The sequence below is a fragment of the Temnothorax americanus genome, unplaced genomic scaffold (genome assembly GCF_048541705.1).
Source record: "Temnothorax americanus isolate GAGA-0224 unplaced genomic scaffold, ASM4854170v1 Scaffold2, whole genome shotgun sequence".
NCBI classification, from domain to species: domain Eukaryota; kingdom Metazoa; phylum Arthropoda; class Insecta; order Hymenoptera; family Formicidae; genus Temnothorax; species Temnothorax americanus.
The window spans coordinates 4409896-4433272 of NW_027509338.1; the positions used below are offsets into that span (position 1 = coordinate 4409896).

General features: G+C 36.7%; 2 protein-coding genes and 1 long non-coding RNA gene across 7 annotated transcripts in view; 2 read left to right on the plus strand and 1 right to left on the minus strand.

Moving 5' to 3' along the window:
* The first annotated feature begins 18 nt into the window (after window positions 1-18).
* Window positions 19-8634, plus strand: LOC143897181 (uncharacterized). The gene is made up of 9 exons (XM_077405586.1): window positions 19-427; window positions 1537-1761; window positions 1843-2061; window positions 2281-2582; window positions 2830-3125; window positions 3209-3399; window positions 3772-3877; window positions 4122-4141; window positions 7075-8634. The coding sequence occupies exons 1-9, from the start codon at window positions 167-169 to the stop codon at window positions 7285-7287; spliced, it is 1833 nt and encodes a 610-aa protein (XP_077261712.1). The 5' UTR covers window positions 19-166; the 3' UTR covers window positions 7288-8634.
* A 175-nt stretch (window positions 8635-8809) lies between these two features.
* LOC143897194 (uncharacterized) lies at window positions 8810-13692 on the plus strand. 2 transcript variants are annotated; one of them, XR_013256868.1, is made up of 8 exons: window positions 8810-9550; window positions 11253-11295; window positions 11675-11748; window positions 11969-12036; window positions 12394-12455; window positions 12813-12889; window positions 13179-13262; window positions 13584-13692. It is a non-coding gene; the product is annotated as an uncharacterized LOC143897194 (long non-coding RNA). The 2 variants fall into 2 exon arrangements; XR_013256869.1 differs by lacking the exon at window positions 12394-12455.
* A 164-nt stretch (window positions 13693-13856) lies between these two features.
* The window catches only part of LOC143897191 (cilia- and flagella-associated protein 298), a 56354-nt gene continuing 46833 nt past the window's right edge, over window positions 13857-23377 (minus strand). For 2 of the 4 annotated variants that reach the window (XM_077405624.1, XM_077405625.1), the window contains exons 4-6: window positions 22879-23072; window positions 20870-21186; window positions 13857-17383 (exon numbers count right to left, since the gene is read on the minus strand). In XM_077405624.1, coding sequence (XP_077261750.1) covers window positions 17320-17383; window positions 20870-21186; window positions 22879-23072 — 575 coding nt within the window. In that variant the 3' untranslated portion in view covers window positions 13857-17319. The remainder of the gene's footprint in view (window positions 17384-20869; window positions 21187-22878; window positions 23073-23377) is intronic. The other 2 variants (XM_077405627.1, XM_077405626.1) reach the window with 1 other exon arrangement.

Below are 23377 nucleotides of genomic sequence, written 5' to 3' on the forward strand. Positions count from 1 at the left end.
ATTGCCACGGCTCCCCTCGTCGGTCTCTTCGTTGCCGGACGCCATAGAGTGTGGTCGACTCGTACGGGACGACGACGACGCGTGACGTAGGAGCTTCGGTTCGGTCGAGAGCAGAGAGTGTGGAGGCTTTGGATTTCACTCACGGCACGCGGGACACGGCGCAACGATGGCCGGGACGGAGACCCCGAACGTGAAGTCTGAGACGGCGAACGCGCCAGTCGAGAACAGCAGCGAGAATATGCGCGATCGGAACCCGCCCGGCGGCGGCGGCGGCGGCGGCGGCGGAGGAGGCGGAGGAGGCGGAGGAGGCGGAGGCGGTGGCGGCCGCGGACCTCGCGGCCGAAAAGGCGGTACTCGTTTCTCCGGCGGTGGCCGTGGAGGCGGCCCCGGTGGTCCCGGAGGTCCCGGCGGCAGGAACAACGAAGCGGTAATTTCCTTTTTTTTCTCACGACTTTTTGCGACTTATATACCGCGAGCTAAAAGATCACCTGGCGTCGAATGATCGCCGCCGCGTCGTACCGGCGCCATTACGTTGTCCGGCGAGGCGAAACGTAGTAATTATTTTCGGGCCGACTACGCGCCCGACCGTCCCTCGATCCCGCGTTTCTTCGATCGTGGATCGCACTATTTCCGGCGCGTCGCCGCAGGCAGCGTGGCGAATATATGGCGATTATATACGTAGAGCCCTCGTCGTGGGGCTACGCGACTGTCGAGATTGGAATCATGGTGCATTCGCGATCGGCGGCATTACCTTTGTTACGCCTGCGATATCGCGTTAGCATTGAATCTGAAAACTTTGGGACGATTGAAAGGATATGAATCACGCGTCTTTAATTCTCACTCCTACGCACTCCCACACCGGTGGAGTAAATGCAAAATGGCGTTCCTTGCATCTAAAATGGCGGTGAGCGTTCTTAAATTCCCGCGTCGCACGTGCCTCGTGGAGTCGCTAAGAGATTAAGATATTTCTATTATTTTACAAATGTGGAGAGTTGATATATTTATTAAAATACTTTGTATAGCAATAATCCGCACTTTGATATTCACGTTAATGCATATTTTGTTAAGTAATTACACGTGTAAGCTCGTGGAGTTCTTGCTAAGGGATTAAAATGTTTCTATTATTTTACAAATGGAGAGAGTTGATATATTTATTAAAATACTTTGTATAGCAATAATACGCACTTTGATAATCACGTTAATGCATATTTTGTTAAGTAACGAAGTTATACGTGTGAGCTCGTGGAGTCGTTGCTAAGAGATTAAGATGTTTCTATTATTTTACAAATAGAGAGTTGATATATTCATTAAAATACTTTACATAGCAATAATACGCACTTTGATAATTACGTTAATATGCACATTTTGTTAAGTAATAAATTACATGTGTTAACTATGAAAAAATAGAATTTAAATTTATTTTAAAAATTGCTATCGAGAATAAGATATACAAAATTATAAGAAAGGGTGTATTTAACGAATTATACATGTTTTATAATGATAGATTATTCAGGAATACTTTTGATTTTCTTCTAGATGAAAATGAATGACTCCATGGATGGAGGTATGGATAATCCCATGCCGGAAGGTATGAGTGGTGGCATGGGAGGCGGTATGGGAGGCGGTATGGGAGGAGGTATGGGAGGCGGTATGGGTGGCGGAATGGGTGGCGGTATGGGCATGGGTCGCGGTGGTGCAATGCGAGGAAGCGGCAGAGGTCGCGGTGGCGGCGACAGAAACATGGCCAGTAGATCGCAAGACGTAAGTTTACATCTCATATTCTTTGTATATCGTTTGCCCATAGTGATTACTAATGAACCTGATTATTTATATCATTTTTAGGATCGACTAATGGAACGCGTTATGTCTATCAGTGGGCCTACTCATGAGCTTCCACTACAGGATACGACAGAGAAGAAGTTCAGTGGCCGAAATCGTTTGTACGTTGGAAATTTGACAAACGACGTGACCGAAGAAGAAATACAGAATATGTTCCAAAAATATGGAGAAATATCCGAGCTGTTTGTGAACAAAGAGAAAAATTTTGCTTTTCTCAGACTGGTAATTATACGAACCATATATAATTATTTAATAAGCAACATTGCTACGCATCAATTTTCTTTGTGATGATATTAAATGATTATAATAATTACCGTTTGATATGAAATGATAAGAATTTCTGGCTGTATAATTTTGAAATGATCACACGTTACAACTACTAAAATATTTCGTGTTTAGCAATTTTAAATTATATAATTGTTCTTCTTTTTTATGTTCTAGGATTATAAAGCAAATGCTGATACAGCTAAGCGCGAACTAGATGGTTCAATGCGCAAAGGGCGTGCGCTGAAGGTACGCTTCGCGCCTCATTCATCGACAATCAAAGTAAAGAATCTTACAACTTGGACATCCAACGAACTTCTTGAGAGAGCCTTCAGTGTATTTGGCGAAATCGAGCGTGCGATAGTTAAAGTTGACGACAGAGGTAAAACTACTGGCGAAGGAATTGTTGAGTTTTGCCGGAAACCATCTGCTCAGTTAGCTCTGAGAAAATGCACGGAGGGTTGCTATTTTGTTACGGCGTAAGTTAACATAACTTTTGATGAACTTTTCGATAAATCCCCGACGCCACGCTTGTTTGATGTGTTTTAATCTACAAGTGCCTAATATACAATTTTAGGGGTATAGAAAAATAGTTTCACATAGGAAACATAGTTGATTAGTTTCATTGATCACTGTGTGCTGACACGTGAAATACAAATTTATTATGAAAAAAGATGCTGATGTGAAAGTGAAGGGGTATATAAAATGTAAAAATTTCTGTTTCAGTTCCCTTCGACCAGTCGTTGTTGAGCCATTTGAGCAACAAGATGATGTAGACGGCTATCCCGATAAAAATTTACCACGCAAGAATCCAGAATTTTTCAAAGCACGTGAGATTGGACCACGCTTCGCGCAAGTAGGCAGCTTTGAGCACGAGTACGGTACGAGATGGAAGCAGTTGCACGAATTATACAAGCAGAAGGAAGAAGCACTTAAACGGGAAATGGCGATGGAAGAAGAAAAACTGGAAGCTCAAATGGAATTCGCCCGATATGAACACGAGACGGAACTTCTGAGAGAACGTACGTATTTTCTAATATTAATGTGTAAAGTACTGCCTCCTATTCCTTTATGATTATATAAATTATCATATCTTATATTACAGAACTGCGAATGCGCGAGGCGGATCGCGAAAGACAAAAGAGAGAATGGGAAATGAAGGAGCGACAAGCCGAAGAGCAGAGAACTCGCGAAGAGGAATTAAGACGACGCCAACAAGAAGAAATGGCGATACGTATCAGGAGGCAGGAAGAGGAATTGCATAGACGTCAACAGGAAAACAATTTGTTTATGCAGGTTTGTTGAGTAATAAAATTGTTTAACGGTATAAGTTTAACATAACTGTTGACAAACTTTTCGATAAATCCCCGACGCCACGCTTGTTTGATGTGTTCTAATCAACAAGTGCCTAATGTATAATCTTAGGGGTATAGAAAAATATAAGTTTCACATAGGAAACATAGTTGATTAGTATCATCGCTGTGTGCTGACACGTGAAGTACAAGTTTATTATAAAAAAAAAAAGATACTGATATAAAAAGTGAAAGGATAAAATATAAAAATTTCTGTTTTAGTTCCCTTAACTTTCTATATTATATTTTTTCTTGAAACCACAGGTTTAACATTTCAATTATTGTGTACTGATGGTTGTATTTTTTTATATTTTAGGAACAGGCAATTCGCAGTGGCGGTGGCGGCGGCGGCGGCGGCGGTGGCGGCAAAAATTATGATTCTGTCAGTAACAATGATCGTGATGGATATGGCCAACCTGATGGTAAGTAATGAGTTTTTGTTTTAGGAAGAAATGATTTAAGATTACGAAGATACAACTATAATACAATTGCAATCTATATATTATATATATCGCAAATATGTGCAATACAGCTATATGTACAATATGTCTAAACTTACAATGAGTATGAGTAAGAAGTATACAACGATTTGAGGCTTATTTTTTCAGCATTGTCATAATTTTATATTCTGTACTTTAACAAATATATTTTTGTTAATTTTTGCAGGTGGAAGCGGCATGCCAGTGGTAATGTATCCCTTTCATTTATTATTTTCTTTTATAACTTATTATAGCATTAAGTTTTTTCTCGTAACATTTGACTTTCTTTTCTGGACGTGTTCTTTTTTTCTTCTTGGGCGGTACAATTTTGAAATGTATTCTCATGCGTTTCGCGCACATCTCATTTATTACAATGAGCGGAATACTGTGTCGTGCATGACGAGATGCAATTATTTATCATGGTGTATAACACTATAAAGTTAACTTAGGAGGGTTGATAAACCCTGATGTTATCCCCGATTTAGCATGCTCTTCAATATAAGCAGAGTTCTAATGTCTGCAAAATCAACGAATAATATTTATTAATAGTTTTTTATTCAATACATTCATGAAAAAAAAAAATATATATATAAATTTGTTTCGGATACTTGTAACATGTGGAGGAATCAATAATGTGCATAGTATTTAGACAACCAAAAAATGACACTTCAATGACTGCATGGAGTGTCAATATTAACACTGATTTTAGTTACAAATTCTAAATGATCTCCATTAACTGGCTTTGCCGTATGCAAAGATCTGTAAACGATTATATAGCTATTTCTGCTATTTAACTCCTAAACATATTTTCTACTGACGAGATACGCTTTTGTTTTGCATCTAATTTTGATGCACAGATATTCGAATTTATATGATCTACTGTTTTTTTTAAGATGCGAAATCTTCGATCGGAAGTACCGATGCCGATGACTTTACGCTGAAAGTTTTGCTCAAAACCTCCGACTTCAGTGTTATATGTATGAACCAGCATGCGAACAGCGCAATATCTCAATTTTATCGCAGCGTTGACGCAAATTAATGAACTGTGACTTTCATAACAAACATTTTACTGCTCTTTGCTGCAAACATTGCAGCTAGAAATAGCAACCATAATAATCATCACCGTTAATTGACTTCCGCTAATTGACAAACGATTAAATTTTACTTAATAAGCTTTGTCATATATTGATTCAATTATTAACATATATATTAATATATTAATATATATATATATATATATATATATATATATATTAATAATTATTAATATATATGTACGTAGAACATTAGACAGATGTTCTGTCATAATGTGATATTCTTGATTTTTCGAAATTGACTTCTATAATCGTGCCACACTTGGCCTATACGATTGTAATATATATATTACTAAAAATATATTACAATTTAAACTTTTTATGCCTTCGAAAGTGATTTAGATCTATAAATATAACTGCCATATTGGTCTCTCCACATGATTGCAGACAGGAGACTCTGATCTATTATATATTCTGTTGTAGTCTTAAGAGCAATTTTATTTACTATGGAACATTTACACATTCATAATTTGGTATTATGGCCTTTACATTTTTTGTGACAAAAAATGAAAAGAATGTGTGGCAAAAGATTCACGAAGTAGTACGGTTCCATAGTAATTCTACTGACCAAGAAGTGCCCAACTAGACCTTTCTTCTAAATAAGTATATTAAGCTATTACTCTTATAAAAATATTTCTAAGGAAATTGAATCGTGCATGCACATATTTCTCCAGAGTCTCTAACTAAGTTAAATTTGAATCTTGTTTATTCATTCTGAGCTTCGTATAATCTTGAATACTTGGAAGCACGTTGTTTATGGAATGCTAATGCTCTTGCATATTTTGACATATGCTCATTGTAGGAGTATTTATGCATAGTACTGATTCGCAATACGATACATTTTTTTGAAGTATTACGAGCACAACGGAGATAGAGCTTGCTTCGAGACCTTGATCACGTTTCTTTGCTGCTCGCGTCTTTAGTGCTCGGAGCTTCAAAATTATGTGGAAGCTTAATGTCAGTACTTTACTGTTAAGCAATTGAAATTATCTTCGGCGTTTTTTCTCTCTAATGTGCGAAATCTGATTTGCCACACGATAAAATGAATTCACCGTTTTTATTGGGAGATATTTATTTTATATGAGGGAGATATTTATTTATTCATTAGGTTCTTATTACTCTAATTACTCACGAGGTAAACTCGTTCATAATTTTTACCGAATATATAATTATATGACTAATAATTATGTCACTCTACTATTGGGGCTGGGAAATTTTTAAAGAAATTCTATTTAGGTCTACACACTATATAGAATATACAGGCGTACAAACTTGCGTTTGTACTATGTTACATCTATGTACAAACCGATACATCGACAATTTCTGCTTATTCATTGTGTGATGTGCAAAATGAAATGAATCTCATTCTTACTCTTATATTGTGGGATCTCCAATATATATTGGCTACATTATTATCAAAATAGCAATAATCCTTATATCAATTAATATCTTAATCGTGCGCTTCAACTCTAATTTGAAACTCAACTCCACAATACGGAGTATAATAAAAATAATCCACGATTATATTTAATGTTATGCTTGAAATGCAATTTCCGAGCTTTTATATTTTGAGTTGAAGTCACGATTAAGAAAAGTAATTGTACGTGTGCGATAAAATTATAAAAATTTCGCGTAAACAGCTACACCGATATTTGTCTACTCACATATAACAAAAAGTATTGTCTGTCTACGTTGGGCATTTTCTTGGTCTGATTAATGTCACAGAACATATCCGCCAAAAGAGATATATTAGTAAGAGCTGTATTTAATGCAGTTTTACTGCCATGGACACACAAAACAGCAATCTAACATTGTGTTTTCCCCTTTCTTTTCTATGTGATTTGACGAAAATTGACGATGACCTGTGCTGCTGTCAAACATGGATGGTCGCCCTGAATCATACGGAATGTACTTATATGGTACATCCGCAATTCACGCGCACACGCGTATCGTGCGTTCCTCTGATGCGAACGACATTCTCATCAATGATTAACAACAAACTCTCGGCTTCCCTATACGATTCGCATTCTCCGCGCGTTTCTATAGGACCCGAAGTCATTTATGGACGCGTACAATATGGATCGCAGTAGTCGAGGGGGTTATAACGATGATCGTGGGCAAATAATGGATTTAATGGACATGAGGGTTGACATGGGTAATATGGGCGGTGGTCGTGGAGGTAGCGGTGGTAGTGGACGTTGGCAAGGAAATGATCGAAATCGCCCGGATGATTATCCTAGCAAACGCCGACGATATTAAACATACAAAGTCTTACTTCGCTGATTTCTTGACACTCTGCAAATCGTACTATGTCCTTCGTTCATTTCTCACTTTTATATTACTTGTTTGATCTTGATAATTAACGAGGCAATGGGGAAAGAATAGTGCGTTGAGAAAATCGAATATTATTTACAAGCATAATGTTGGACATCGATGGCAGTAATATACCGATTTGAGATACTCGACCTGCGAATGAAAAATGCGTGAGAGTTTGGACTTAAAACCCAAGTTAATGTTTTGATACCTTGACGGATTCTGTGTCCTCCAGATGACATTTTTTCTCGAGCATGTATTTCGATTGAATATCAATAACGATGTTATTAAAAAAAAATTGACGTCATCAGCTTGTACGTTTTAGAAATCTGCTTAAATTGCTGTTTCTACGTTGAGATTTATGCAAAATATCATCAATTGAAAAGCAATATTTAACATACCCGATATTTTATTGGACACAATTTATTCCGCATTTTCATCTTCTACTCGAATCATGACTTGAACATTACAAATTTGAATCTTACTTCATAATTAATATGTGTATTTTGTATTTGACGTATATTATTGCATGCATATATTAACGAAATATTGCATAAATGCCCATAAATATTAGACTCGTCAAGTATAGAGAATCATGAATAATTTGAATTTTCATATTTCATTTATATCACAAATATGAGATACATACATTTACTACGAAGTGAGATTCGAAGTTACAATTTATTTAAAGATCTTGGGAAATGTGAATGACATTAAGATAACAATATAATTTTTTGTTTTACAATATGTTTTTGTTCTGAATATCATAGCTTTATTAAAAAATTCGTTCATTCTAAATTTGTATTGTACCATTTTTAATCATTCTTTCGATAACCGTACTATACATTATTTATTATTGAGAGAAAGCTATAATTTAATTTTTTTTGTTAACTTTGAAAGATCGCACTTTCCTTACTTATTATTTTATACTCTTTACCTGAATTATGAAAATATCAATGTATAAGCGACGACGCAAAGACGTCATAACTAGAATTTAATTTTTCAATCAAGATTTACAATACTTGGTTTATCTTGAAAATTAGTATTGTGTTGTACGCCCGAGCTATGCCGAGTGTGGTGGTTGCATCGTGATATGCAAACTTATCAGTTTTTAAATATTCAACAGTAATTACTTAGTATATAAGTTATTATACATACATATATATAAATATATATATATATACATATATACGCAGTGCTATCTGCAGACATAATATTCAATACTTTGTGAAGAATCTTAATCTATCTATAGCAGCGTGATTAAAAAAAAAATAAAGGTATATAATACACAAACTTATATATCTTATATTCTAATATCAATCAACATTACTGTGTCTTCTATGAATTGCATACATAACTGATCCTCTGTGAATTATAATTAACTGAATTATAACTGAATTACAGATTACAACTTTTGCTACTACTGAAATATTTACATAAAATATTTGATGATCTTAATTTTGCTTTCAGTTCAACGATTTTCTATATCTTCTACATAGGAAAGGTTTGATGTATTGATATTCTCAGAGAAAGTTTCTCACAAATATCTTCGGATGCCTGATTTATTCCTCTTTGAAAAAATCTGATAATTATTTATTAATTGTATTTTATATACAACTTGGGAAAGTTACGATTTATAATAGTTATAGACAAGACAGTGCGTTTGGAAAAATATACAAAAGCATTCTATAGAAAATGTCGATTGAAATTTCATACTGGTTGAAATTTTTTGAACGTAAATTTCCTAATAAGTAATTAATATATTTAAAATAGCTTTCACAAAAACTTTTTTTAATTGTAATGAGAATCTGAATTTATGTAATTACTTTATTATGATTATTATATCTGAAGTTTTTATTTTTTAATACAATGGGTGTGAAAAAGAGATTGCCTTCCTTTATAATGTAAAAGTTGCAATATTATAGCATCTATGATTCAAAGATCTTATATTATTGTTTCTTTTTTTTTTCCCCCAATTATTTGTAATATTGGCAATTTTGTCTGTTACCTTGATTCTTTAAGAATCATTATGGATGATAAGAAAAAAAATATTTTTCATCTTCAAGAATCTTCCACGTTCCAGTGCTTAATAATATTTATTTAGAACTGAATATAATTAATCAAGAGTCTTTTAACGGAGAGGAGACTACAATCACAAGATAGACTTACTTACTCGAAACTGCTAGTCAATGAACTACCTGTTAACGAGGTGAGTAGATTTTGTAAAACTATTATGCGTAATCTTACTTTAATCTTCGGGTGGGACGTTAAAACATTCAAGCAAAAATTACAAAGTGATCATTTATTGACCATTCACTAAGAGTCCCTCAGTAAGATTATTATTGCGCCTGTTATGAGTCTCTCTTTCAGAAAATTATATTATACGCTAGAGAGGGAGAGAAAGAGCGAGCAAACTGAAGATTACTTTATAACGTTTGCTGACAGACATTACTGTTGATTATAATTTATTATAATATGCAACTAATATTTAAATAGGTAACTTTATATTTCGTGATACTTTCATCTCCGACTCGCTACTCGCTTAAGAAGGAAACATTAAATCTTGATCTAAATAATTTATATGATGATTTAAGCACTTATCAGCCTAGACAGCACTTCTTTTCACCTATGACAACCACAATATCTGGACACGTACTTTGATGAAAGGGTTGTCTTGGTCTAGCTATTGAAATCTAGGCTGTGATGACAGATAATCAATTAAGTAACATGAATAACAAATTCTTACTTTATGCCACTTTGAGTGGCAAGGAATACCACGATGAATCTTTTATATCAATTCTGACAAACGGTTTTATTATATAGCGACGATATCTCTCTCGAAAAATAATTTCGTGAAATGGTAGATGGTCACTGATTATGTAAGTGACTCCATAGGAAGGAAATATTTTTAGCACGCAAGGATATATCTCGGATAAAAAAAAACTAAATATAGAGGAAATGCAGATGTTTGTAATTTATTAATTCTTAAGATGCGATGCAGAACTTTTAAGAAATATTACGTGTGATGATAGAATGTACATAAAAACCTGAGAAAGTTCAGAGATTTATAAAAAGAATATCCATGGTATTCTTGATACACCATAATCTTGTCAAAATTATATTTTTAACGCAATTATAGACAAGTTACTTACTTTTTATTGCATTGTTAAAAGAAGCTGTTACAGAAAATACGAAGTTTTTGTTGTATTTTTTGAAATTTTCTGTGGTTTTTATGTATTTTTATCTCATTACCATATTATATGACAGAATATTAGAATACACTAAAAATTTGTTTTGGCTAACAGAATCTGTAATTATTTTGGAGCACAAATTAGAAATTATCTATTAAATATATCTGATTTATTTTTTTCAAATATAATGAATTTAAAAAAATTTTTTTTAATTGACAATACAATTTATGAACTGCATAATATATTTATGAATGCTATGAATGTTTCAATTTGTCATATTTCAATACATTGCATATATTTTATGACTTATCATCTGTAATCATTTTTAGATTTCTTATTAGTATTTCTTAACTTTTTAGAATCTAAAATTTAGATCAATATGATACTTTGGGAATCATGTACATATATTTGTAACCTATTTAAAAACTTATATAATACATAGCTCTAACATATATACATGTGAATTACACTATATAATACTATAATTGTTCTTAATTACACGTCGCTGTCTTATATGATATAAAATTAAATTAATATACTTGTATTAAATTTTTAACGTAAAACAAAATTTTTTGTTAACCGCTGTACTTACCGAACGATGCATATTTTATAGACTGACGTTGATTGTCATTACGCGGATATCCAATTTCTTAGAACTGGAATCGCCTGATTACAATATCTTTAATGAACACGTATTTATAACATGTTGTATGTTTTCAGATTGCAGTACCAGGTTGATCAAGAAAGTGCTGACAAAATATAGGTATATTTTTCAATTTTTGATAAAATATTTTTTATATTTAATTAACTTTAAATATCACAATATCAGAGCCTTATTTTACAAAAGTTTGTTGTCATATTCTGATTGACGTGTTCAAAGTTGTTTGCGGTCAGATTTTTCTTTTGTATAGATGCTTTTAGAATTGTTAAACTTGCTTATTAATTTTTGTTGTGTATTGTCAGCAGACTTTTTCTTTACAAGATTGCATGTTATGAAAGATATGAATTTTCTCATTATTTTAAAGACTCGCGATAGACAGATCGTACCGATCGCATTTATAAAAATTCTATTGAAACTGATCAATATTTTTTGCATTTTATATAATTTATACAATTATATAATTTTCTTGCAATTTTTATAGTCTGAATTCTGATGTCCTGAGACGATGGTTAAGGCTTGATGTCATTACGTGAAGTAATGAACTTCGTGTCTAAGGTTTGTATAATCTTTAATTTCTTTCTCTGCATTTATTGTTCAGGATTATATCCTTCATGTTAATTCTCGTCAATTTGATAATGATGATAGATTTTATAAATGATTCAAATGATTTTAATTATCCTAACGTGTACTGAATAACTAATCAAGATCTAATTTACGTGATCATAGAATTACACGTAGATCGCTAACTCTGCTATTTGTTATTTCTGTATTAAAGGGAAGTTTGTAATGAAGAAGTGACGTAAATTGATCTGGTACATGATACACATAAATTGCTTTAAAAAGGTGAGAATATTATTAGAAATATTTTTTAAAAAAGTGTACTTACATACGTTTAAAAATAGGGCATATTATATTAATGAGAAAGAAAATATTTAATGTTATAAATATATTAACGTTATAATATATAAAATATTATCAAGACTGCAATGATGATATTCTTTCGGGGCTGAAACCTGATGTCAAAAATCTAATTCCAACGTGTACATTTCTTTTAACTGAAGCATGTCTTGAACTACATTTTATTCAGTTAGTTAATTAATTGTCTGCACTTGTACTAAATAACTAATCAATATCTAATTTATATGATATAGAATTACACGTATATCGCTAACTTTGCTATTTGTTATTTCTGTATTAAAGGGAAGTTTGTGTGAAGTTACGTAAATTGGTCTGGTACATGATACACATAAATTGCTTTAAAGGTGAGAATATTATTAGAAATATTTTTTAAAAAAGTGTACTTACATACGTTTAAATAGAGCATATTATACCAATTAGAAAGAAAACATTTAATGTTATAAATATATTAACGTTATAATATATAAAATATTATCAAGACTGCACAATGATGATATTCTTTCGGGACTGAAACCTGATGTCAAAAATCTAATTCCAACGTGTACATTTCTTTTAACTGAGGCATGTCTTGAACTACATTTTATTCAGTTAGTTAATTAATGGTCTGCACTTGTACTAAATAACTAATCAATATTTAATTTATATGATACAGAATTAGATGTATATCGCTAACTCTGCTATTTTTTATTTCTGTATTAAAGGGAAGTTCGTAATGAAGAAGTGACATAAATTGGTCTGGTACATGAAATACATAAATTATGCAGATTATGCTTTAGAGGTGAGAAAATTATTAGAAATATTTGTTTAAAAAGTGTGCATACATACGTTTGAATAATGTATATTATATCAACTAGAAAGAAAATATTTAATGTTATAAATATATCAACGTTAATATAAACTATTATCAAGACTGCAATGATGATATTCTTTCGGGGCTGAAACCTGATGAAAAAAAATCTAATTCCAACGTGTACATTTCTTTTAACTGAGGCATGTCTTGAACTACATTTTACTCAGTTAATTAATTGTCTTTAATTGTTTTTCATAAAAATGTTTTTTATGTATAGGGGATTGCAAGGCGCACTCTCTCTCTCAAGAGTACTTTTCAGCATCAAGTAGCTGAAGGCTACTTTAACTTTATTTGTAGAAAGGTAAATTATATCTCGTAGAGTAGAAAATCAAAATATTAAACAAGAAATTACCAGTTTGGTTGCTTTTAGCTTATTATATATTAGTTAATATAATTAACTAATTTTCCAATAAAAATAATTATTAGCATTATATTCGCGGGCGGATTAAGTAAATATAAGTTACACGAAATTTTTATAGTTTTGTATTAAAATGATGAATAATTGGCTAGAGTCCTGAATGAAAGATGAGAAAGCACTCGTTCACATTTCTGATTTGTATGACATCTCAATTTTTATCGTAAACATTTATTTACGAAAATAATCAATTTCCATTTGTTGCAGTACGGGCCAGCGCATTACACGCAGTACGGGCCAGCGGTCGAAACTTAAATTAATCATATTCATACAAATGTTTTATATTTGAATAAATATATTTTTCTAATCAAAATAATGCGTTAATAGATTTATTTTATTAAATTATCTTTTCGGACTTATATATCATAATGCATCATGATTTAGCGGATATGAATTGGAGTCAGCAAGCAAGGAAAGATTAAGATAAATAGGTATTGATATTTTAAGACATTTTAGAAAAATATAATAATAATATGTGTATATCGTGAAAAAAGCTTTGACAAAACATTTTATTGTTAACCGCAGAAAAAGCCATATACACTCACACAAAATCGATCATAGTTCGATAATAATATTGAAAAATTCATAATTGAAATGTACAGAAATATAAAGACGATGATGGTGCACGTTCCTCTTGTGTGTGCCAGAATTGTAGAAAAATTATCCCGAATATTTTTCGCAACACTCGTTGAACAACTTATTATTCGGTGATGATACGGGCGTGTGTATTAGTTCCTTTCCTTCATTTAGTAAGATGACGATGCTAATTGCGTTCTGAGGTGCGCTTTTATAAATTCACAGAGCTTTGACTTCACATATGAGATGCGACATATTTAAAATCGAATACACGGCCGGAGCGGGTGGAAGGAACGATTTTTGGTGTTTTGCGCTTCTATATAAATCTATCTAATCCTATATACTTTTAACCGCGACGGTCAAGTGCCATATAATATATTTATATATATGTATATATATATATATTTTTTTATTGGTACTATCCGAACGCAGCACGCGCACCTTTGTTTTCATATCGCAAGTTAAGTACAGATTAATAGTAGCGATTTAAATGTTCACACACATTGCGTGCTCTATTGTATAAGTCTCTATTTTTTTTGTAATTTATATAATATATACCTCTTTTCTTCTAGAATTCCTTTGCGATGACCTTAATTTTTTATGCGACATTTTATTTCTCTTACTATCGTATTGCTCAACCAATGCCTCGAGAAACCTGCGCTCAACTTGTACCAATAAAATCCGAGCGTTCTTCGGTTTATTTCTTTCCTCCATCGTTCAACATTATCTCAATTATACTTTTTATCTGTTAATACTTATTAAATATTCTTTTAATTATTGTAGATCACAGACAACTTGTTCTTAATCCATAAAAACAATTCAATTATCTTTTTTTTCCCCATAGATTACCGATGTGTGTAGAATGTGCCTTTCACGGTGGTGTATCGTGTGTGTGTGTCGTGGGTATTGCTCGGTGTGTGTATGATCGCAAAAAACAGCACGAATCACGGAAACGTAAACCGATGTCGAGCGATAATTACATATGGTCTTTATCCACATCTCGCCCAGTTTATTGCCGCATGGAACACCAATATATTTTCGAGGATGAAAACTCGAGGTTGTAAATAACCAAATTATACATTTTCAGTCAAGTTTTTAGTAAAATTTTCAAAGTTTCGATACAAACGCTATAAACTAAATGCTCACGTGCATTTCGAAGTATTACCTGGGTACTCCCAGAGTTTACATGCGGCAAGCGTTTGGTCGATATCCCAGGCGACGTTAATGCTAAATCACAACGTAACGTAACAGCTAATTATGTTCACGGCCGACATTGAGACGATAATAAGACTAGCCGTTCTTTTTAAGCCTGAGGAGTAGCACGAAGCTTATTGCGATTTTGAAATTATCGCGATTACGATTTATTTTTAACCGTTGGGCACCAACATTTGCCTTTACATTTTCATCCTTTGAGGGATACTCGTTAAAACTTCTGTGCAGAACAGCTCAATGCTGTCAAATATAACATTGTTAAAATATACAGATGGTACATAACAAAAAAAAACAATTTAGTGACGCTAGGTCGGCTCTTTTTAATTATGTGCTCAACACCTGTTTTCTCTTTTTTTTTTCCTGAAGAAACAGCGCATAATTTCTCTCGTTTAAATGCAGAAAGCGTACCTAAAACAACAACAAGCCCTACCTCGGTTTTTTGTCTCGAGAGAAGCCCTCACCTCACATTATATACCGAACGTTCCTTCGCCTTGTGCATTCGTATCGATTTAAATGCGCATATGTAGCAGTCGTAAGACTCGCGTAAGGTACCCTACGTTTCTTCGTGTGAGTGTCGGTCAGGTACCTGAAAAAACCGTTAGAATTTGTGCGTGTGGAGATCATAGTACATGGACGAGGCCGCAACGGGGTGCGGGGGTGGACATTGCGAATCGCGCGCATTTTTTTTTTTACTTGCAAAAGCGTGTCGCCAGTTAAAAGTGGAACGGACGTGATGTCGTCGGTGTGTCTGATAAAAATGTCTAACACGATGCACGCGAGTGGACGCATCATGATCACACAGCAAGCGAATTACCTGATAATACTCATAACGTTTTTACGGTCTTTAGCTCATAGTTGATTAAGTTCTTTTTAAGTCCATAGCTAACTCTCGTGACTTTTAATATACAGATAGCGCGTGACGCCGAACGAGTGGACACCTCGCTACGCGTCCCTTTCCCTCCTCTGCGTTCTTCGGATGGACGTCCGTTCGGTAATCGTTGAGTGAACCAGAGGGAACGTATACTCGGTAAAATGCGCTTCGTTGCAAGTTTGCGTCGGTCGTTTTGAGAATGGCACGAGTCCAGCTAACTTTGAGATTCAATCACTTAATATAAAGATATAAAAGAATCGTTTACGTAAAAACGATAACCGCTTCTTGTATAAAAACAAGCTTCTTCAAGTTTCGTAACGTGATACCCATATACATGGATAGAAACGTACGTTCGCGAGAAATCGATTACTTGCACAGGCAGATTTATAATCCACCATTAAATTTATCATTTATACGACTTGTAAATTTTTAACTGACAATTATTATAGATTCATATACAATTCAAGAATATACTCGTGCCGTGATTCCAAAAAGCAACCGATTTACTTCCTTTCTACGCAGAACGATCGCCTACCGTCGCGGATACATCGTGGAAAATCGTTTAAAAATATACGGTGTACCCGAACGCGCTACGTGTACGACAGTAAGGACAGGTTCTTCATGTTTATACGGGATGCGATATCAGCGATATACAGGCACGAGATTCGCGAATTGATTTCGTATCGCGAATCGCACTTAGACAAGCTACGAAGAAGGCATCGTGCGAGGTAAATCATCAATCTGGCGCGCGGAATAACGGCTGCCGCGTGCCAATGTTAAACATTGCAAGGAAACGAAGAACTTTTCTCGCGCATATACGTGCATCGCGCTGAAGATACCGCATTCGTGAGAGTTTCTGCCTCTCTCTCTGGCACGACAGTCTGCGACAGTTACCGATACGCACGACATCGCAATTATTGAGCTATTATCGAGTAGGAAAAGGTATTTCGCGAAATATCGTCGTGACACCTGCAGGTATAAGTCGGCGCTTATAACGGGGACAGATTTACGATAGAGAAATGGCAGATTTTAGTCAAGGGTCGCCCTCGAATCGCGCCGTGTATTCGCGCACGATTCGAGTTCGCTCGAGAGAGAGAGTACCGAGCGTGTCTCTGGTTCACTCCGTGAATCGCGAGGGTGGATTTTAAAATCGATCCTGAGACAGAAAGATAACTTGGCTCCTTTCCTCGGCCGCTGTGACGCCTCGCTTCTTTACGGACGGCGATGGTGGAATCGCCTAGTGTGGTCTCCACGAGATATTATTCAGACCTTGAAAATGCCGCTTCAAACTGCTGCCGTCGGCCCAGGGGGAGTCGAGATACTCGTCGTCATCGTCTTGCTCAAGTTTCTGCAAGGTAAAAACTAATATGACACTTCTCGCTTAATGTCCTCGCTTAATTCCTCTTAATGAGGAAAATCTCGGGTTTACATTATTTATTTCGATACTATTCACCCCCCGCGCTTGAAGTTGTAGAGATCATCTCGGGTTTACCTTATTTACCTCTATATTATTCGCCGTTTAAAGAGCGAGATTGAATTATTTACAAGTTAAATTGTTAGTTGTAGTGAAGATTAACATGAATGTAATCACATATTATTTAAATTATTTCCTATATTATTTAAAAAGTAATTTACACAATATTTTCAAGTGCAGCACTGTATTATGTTGTCAATATTAGAAGAATTATTTTTTTTTTTTTTATCTTCACCGTGTATCTCGATCGAGTTCACCCTTAATGTTTCGCATATTAGTTCAATTCGTGAATTCGAAGCCTCGTTGATATCCCAAACTTGCTCGTCTATGCGCATAGAGCGCAAACGACCCTAATACCTCGCGGTTTCTGCAAGCTCGCGCGGTATTCGCGAAGAGACGACCGCGAGAATTCGGCGAGGTAGGAGAGAGCTCCGAGGGCCGCTGTCGTTTGGAAGCTATGGGGAGGGCCGAGAAATCAAGGGTGAGTTAGGCGGGGCTTGTTGGGTCAGAATCGATGCTCGCGTCCTTGCCTGATGGTCTCTCAGCGTGGCCACTCTCTCACGCATCCCGTGTATAAACGACAAAACCGCAGGTCCCCCGTTTGCGTGGGGGCTAACTCACGATTGATCATGAACACGTGCGAATACGTGCCGCACGGAAACGTGCATGCGTCGAGCATGCTCGGGCAAAAATAGATGAATTAAAGTAATATGTTGGGAATTCAGTGTGTAGGATAACACATTTCTAAGCCTTGAAATCTCAATAGTTTGGATATTTAAAATCTCTTTTTTTTATTCACAATTTTAATAGCAGTATAATTGCTGAAAGATTTCCCCAGTAAAAGGAGTAAAAGGATTATTTATTATTTATTTTTATTCACAATCTTGATTGTGAATAATATGAAGTGATTTTGATATAGATACTTGAGAGTAGAAATGATTGCAAATTTAATATATTTCCATATAGTGGAAAGTTTTTGTGTTGAATAAGTTTTTTTAGAAAATAAAAAGATGGATAGTTTCAAATGTCATGCATTTGCCTCAACTTTCCGATTTGCGGAATAATAATTGCAGTTCTTTCTCGCTTTCTCGCTGACAGATGGCAAAATAAACTGTGGGGCAAAGTAATATAAGTAGCTTTGCATGAAGGAGAACTACTATTCGCTACTATAATACATCTCCTCGGCAAACATAACGGGTCAGGCATTGTCGCGTGTGTAGTTCTCTTCGAGAGTGGAACGGATTATTTGCGGATGTAGAACGCTCGTTCGCGTCCAGTATCTGCTCAAAAATGTTTCATCCTTCCGCAGCATATACGCATGTTTCAGAAGTCGTTTATGACTTTTCTTGAGAAACGTTTAGAAAATTGTACTCCCGTGTAGAAAAATCACGAAAACAAATTCGTTATACGCTGTCGCACAACGTAAACTCGCGAAAGTTTCCGCTCGAAAGATCAGACACGAGGAAATAGGGGTGTTTGATCGTTGCTTCTGGTCGCTGTCGTTGAATGGTAGGTATGAATCGGGGGATACTCCGGATAGATTACTCTGTGTATGCGGTTGTGAACGATAGTGGGAGAGAGGTAGCGGCGACTCGCAGTCTATCGCGCAGCCGTTCGACCTATATATCGCCCCGCATCCCGAGTCCGCTATTTATAGATATAGATGCGCCGGTAGTGTCGTCGAGAGCACTTAACTGCGCCATCATTTTATTACATCGGTATGTTTTTACGAACAAATTATTCTTATGAAGTTAATCGCGAATTTGGAAAAAAAAAAAAAAAAAAAAAACAGTTGATGCGAAGAATAGAGAGGATGCGATTTCCCGTGGTGGAAGATACTTCTCTATTATGACGCGTACTTCCGTAGCGATTCATCGAACATTCGATTTAGAATTCGTGGATCAATTTATCTTCAACGAATTTATCCTGTAATCTCTATTCTACACCCACGATCAAAGGCATTCGAGTATATCGCATTCTCATCGGAAGTTTGGACTGCTACACAGTTCGGGATTCTCGATTATTAAATATTGAACGATGTATGTCGTAGGATTTCTGTAATCAATTCCTCTGCGGACCTTTAGAATCCGCGGCACGATTAATCCCAATTTAAAACGTGCTGAAATAAGGTAAATCTCTGACGATATATGAAACCGAACTGATGACATGATAATCTGACATGTACGTGATCTGACATATTTTTACGTACAATATATCTGGTATTTTTTTTCGAGTCGTATTTATTCGTGAAACATGTGTATATGGAAGTTGAAGTATTCTACCGTTCGTGCGTTAAATGTTCGTAATGTATTGATTACTCATTTGTCTCATTGAAGAGGCGTACGTTCCAGCGAACGTCTTTACGTACAATGCCCTCAGAACGTCGATATTCATAAAATTTATCGCGCTGTTATTGTTAAAACGACGCGTTTCGTAATTGACGGCTGGAGATACGTGAATATTTCGAGCTGTTTGTGAACAACTTGGCACGCCGCCGCGCCGATCCGATTGCTCGCAACTGATCAATTTTATACAGGGGGATGCTTGTTCACATGGATTATCGAACACCTTCGGTTCGCCGCAAACCGCGAAGGAAATTGATTGAATACTCCTATGGCAACGTCATACCTGAACGTATATAAACCGTGCGGACTGCGGGATGACGTTTATGCCGCGCTGTTTCTATATATATAAGCGAGACGTTCATTCAGACGATTTTATGCCCGGCGTAAAATTATTGCATCCGAGTGAAGCACTTAGACTCAAGTTAGCTCTTACGACAACATAAATATCTTTCTGTGATTACGAAGCAGACGGGTGAATGGGGTAAAAAAAGAGAGTGCTGTCTAATTTTATGTTGTGCCTCCGAACATTTTGTTAATCATTTTTCATGTTATTCACTTTGGCCCGTAGTCTCAGAGTTCACTTTTGTCGATAGATGCGCGCATTTATTTCTGAGATTCATGTAACGTAAATATGCTAAATGCGCGCATTTATGAAAGTGAACTGAGAATACGGGCCTTTATGTATTTTCTATGTGTTGTTATGCGGAAAGAGAGAGAGAGAGAGAGAGAAAGAGAGAATTGCGCCGTAATAGCTTCTCTGGGGCTCAGGCAGGATTACCATTCCTAAGGAATAACTCTAAATCGTCGGCGATTGCGGTTAAAGTGATTATGCCTGTTCACAGTTAATGCTTAGAGCAAGTCTTCTCGAAGCCCTACGGAAAACCACGAAGACACTTAAAAGCTTAGATCGACAGTCAACAAGTAAGACAGCGAGGTCTGGCCGGTCTCTCTTTACGTTGACACGCGTTCCTAAAGTCAATCGATACCACGAGATTTTCGGTGAAGCGGTGCTTACCCCTGAGCGGAGAGCGAGTTAGGAATCCCGTCAAGACTTTCCCTGCTGATGTCGTCGGCCATCGCGACCTTGAGTTGGTGCCCGAAGCTCGCTAAATCCTCCCTGAAGGCTTCACTTCCGGGCGTCAGTGCACCGCTAGTGGGCGGCAAGGGTGTACCGTCGCCTTCCCCTTCCTCCCCTTCCTCACCCTCTTCGCCACCTACGAGGACGACCTCGTCTTCGTTGTAGATCTTGAAGTAGGCGATGGTGAGGTATATCACCGAGATTATGAAAGACGGTATCGGAATTGCCATCGCGTACACAAGGTTCATGTACACCTGAGGAAGCGTTTCACACATGTGACCCTCTGATGGTCACTTGGCGGAAATTAACATGCATCCGGGGTTCTTTTACCCATGCATCGAGACAGTGTTTTGTGGAAGGAATCCCGCGAACGAATTTCGACTGAAAGATTAATTTAATTACGAATAATTTTGTAATTAGTTACTCGAATTACTCTGACCATAAAGTATACAAATAAAAGAAACTAATTAATCTGGCCATAAATAAGAATAAGAAAAATTATATAGATGAATATTGTTTAAACGGATAATGAATATAATCCGAACAAAAGAGTAGTGAAACTGAATGTAACTCGACAAGTGGTAGCAGTCAATGTATGATCAGCCGTTCATAGAGATATTTATATTGAGAAATAACTAAGCATTATTTTTCAATTATCTTTTCCAATTAAGAATAAATTATAAAAAGAACCGTTATTCTCGATATCACTATGGCAATTTCATTGCCGAGACACGGCCGAGTTGATCCTGCAAAATGACCTTTCTATAAATTTCTATAAATTTGGCGGAAGGCGGAAGAACAGTCCCGAGAGAGAGAGAGCCGTGTTATTCGCGCCACGTGATCCTATTTCTTCCTGTCGTCCATTCGTTCGAAGGATTGGCACTCGTGCTATAGAGCATCGAGAGCACGGACGGCGGGCTTTTCCGAGATCGCCGATATTATCAGCGGGTTTATAATAGCACGCCGGCCGCACACTTGTGGAAATTGGATTTCTGCGCGCCGGGAGAAATGTTCTTTTCTTCCGGGCGGCGCATCGCGCGCCGCGATGGCTTCCGTCTTTGTCATCGAGCCGCCCATTCAACCGCTTTGAAATGCATTGTCCGTTCCTCGTGCGGACGGTCGCATTTCCGTCGCCGTTAACGCTACTCGCGCTGTGCCCCCACGCGCTCGAAAAATCTCCTCTTCCGCTCTTTGCTATCGCTTACATCTTCTACGTGCGATCTTTCGCAATGTAATTTCAATGAATGAATTAATTTTCGGTGCAGATGCGGGAGAAATCCGTTTTACGCACCGATTGTCTCGAAATGAAGATCATTTTCAGGTATCTACGGCGTCGAGGTCTAAACTCGACGAAAGTTATATCGCTTTCAACGCGTAGTCGAGATTATGCGAGATTCATAAAGAGATGAACCCCAGACATTCTACAGGAATAAACGCGAGACTCATTTGCAGCATATAGAGCCGCGATCAAAGTGACAGTGGGACTAGCTGTTGGGAGAATAACTTTCGTGAGAGTATTTCTGCATTTCCCAGTTAGAGCCGATTCACCGTTCTCCGCACGAACTCATTACCGTAATCCATTTAATCATTTCATACGAAACAGTTTCGGCATATCACGCTCCGTTCCCGATAGGCAGCCGCAGTATTGATTCTCAAGTGCGCGGCTCAAGTCCCGGCGTTTAACTCGGGCAAAAGTCACATAGCGCTTCTTTCGCGTGACTCGCACATACCGATATAGATGGCAAATCGCCTGAACTATAATCCGGTCACCGGGTTGTAACACGCCGGGAAGCTAAAGCCACGTCAGTGGCCGACGGATGCCATCGCGTCGGCGAAGGAATTCGTACATCCTGGATTTAGGGTTGAAACTGGAGGCAGACACACATAGACGCGACGAGAGAGGGTGTCCACGGCGTGGGAAGTGTATAACAATAACGGCCAGAGACCTGCCACATGTCGAGGTCGCTGATGACTATCCCGGGATCCACTTTCGAGTAGTAACAGCTAAAGTTCTGCCCTATGTTGGCGTACTGCCGGTAGAAAATACTGCAATTCAGCATTGGAGGGTATCCACAGCCTTTTACGTTGGGGAACAGCTTGGCCCCGGTGAAGTACCACACGGAGTCGTTGCCCATGAGACCTGCGAACTTTCCCTCGTTATTGTTCGGCAACGGGGGACGCGTTCCAGCGGGAAAACCGGAAGAACAAACCGGACGGGAGGAACAAAGAAAACGTATAATGACTTCTGTATGCAATGCGCTCTCACGTTCAGCGAGATGAATCGCTGAAGTTTTACCGGAGAAAACTTATCCCTCACTCGCGGGTGCTGTAACAGTTTTAGTTCTCTATCTATTGGCTTCGGGAAGTCCGCACCTATTTCTAACGATTTTCGCACGTGGAATCAATCATCGTAGAATAATTCATCGCAATGAAGACTTTTCAATT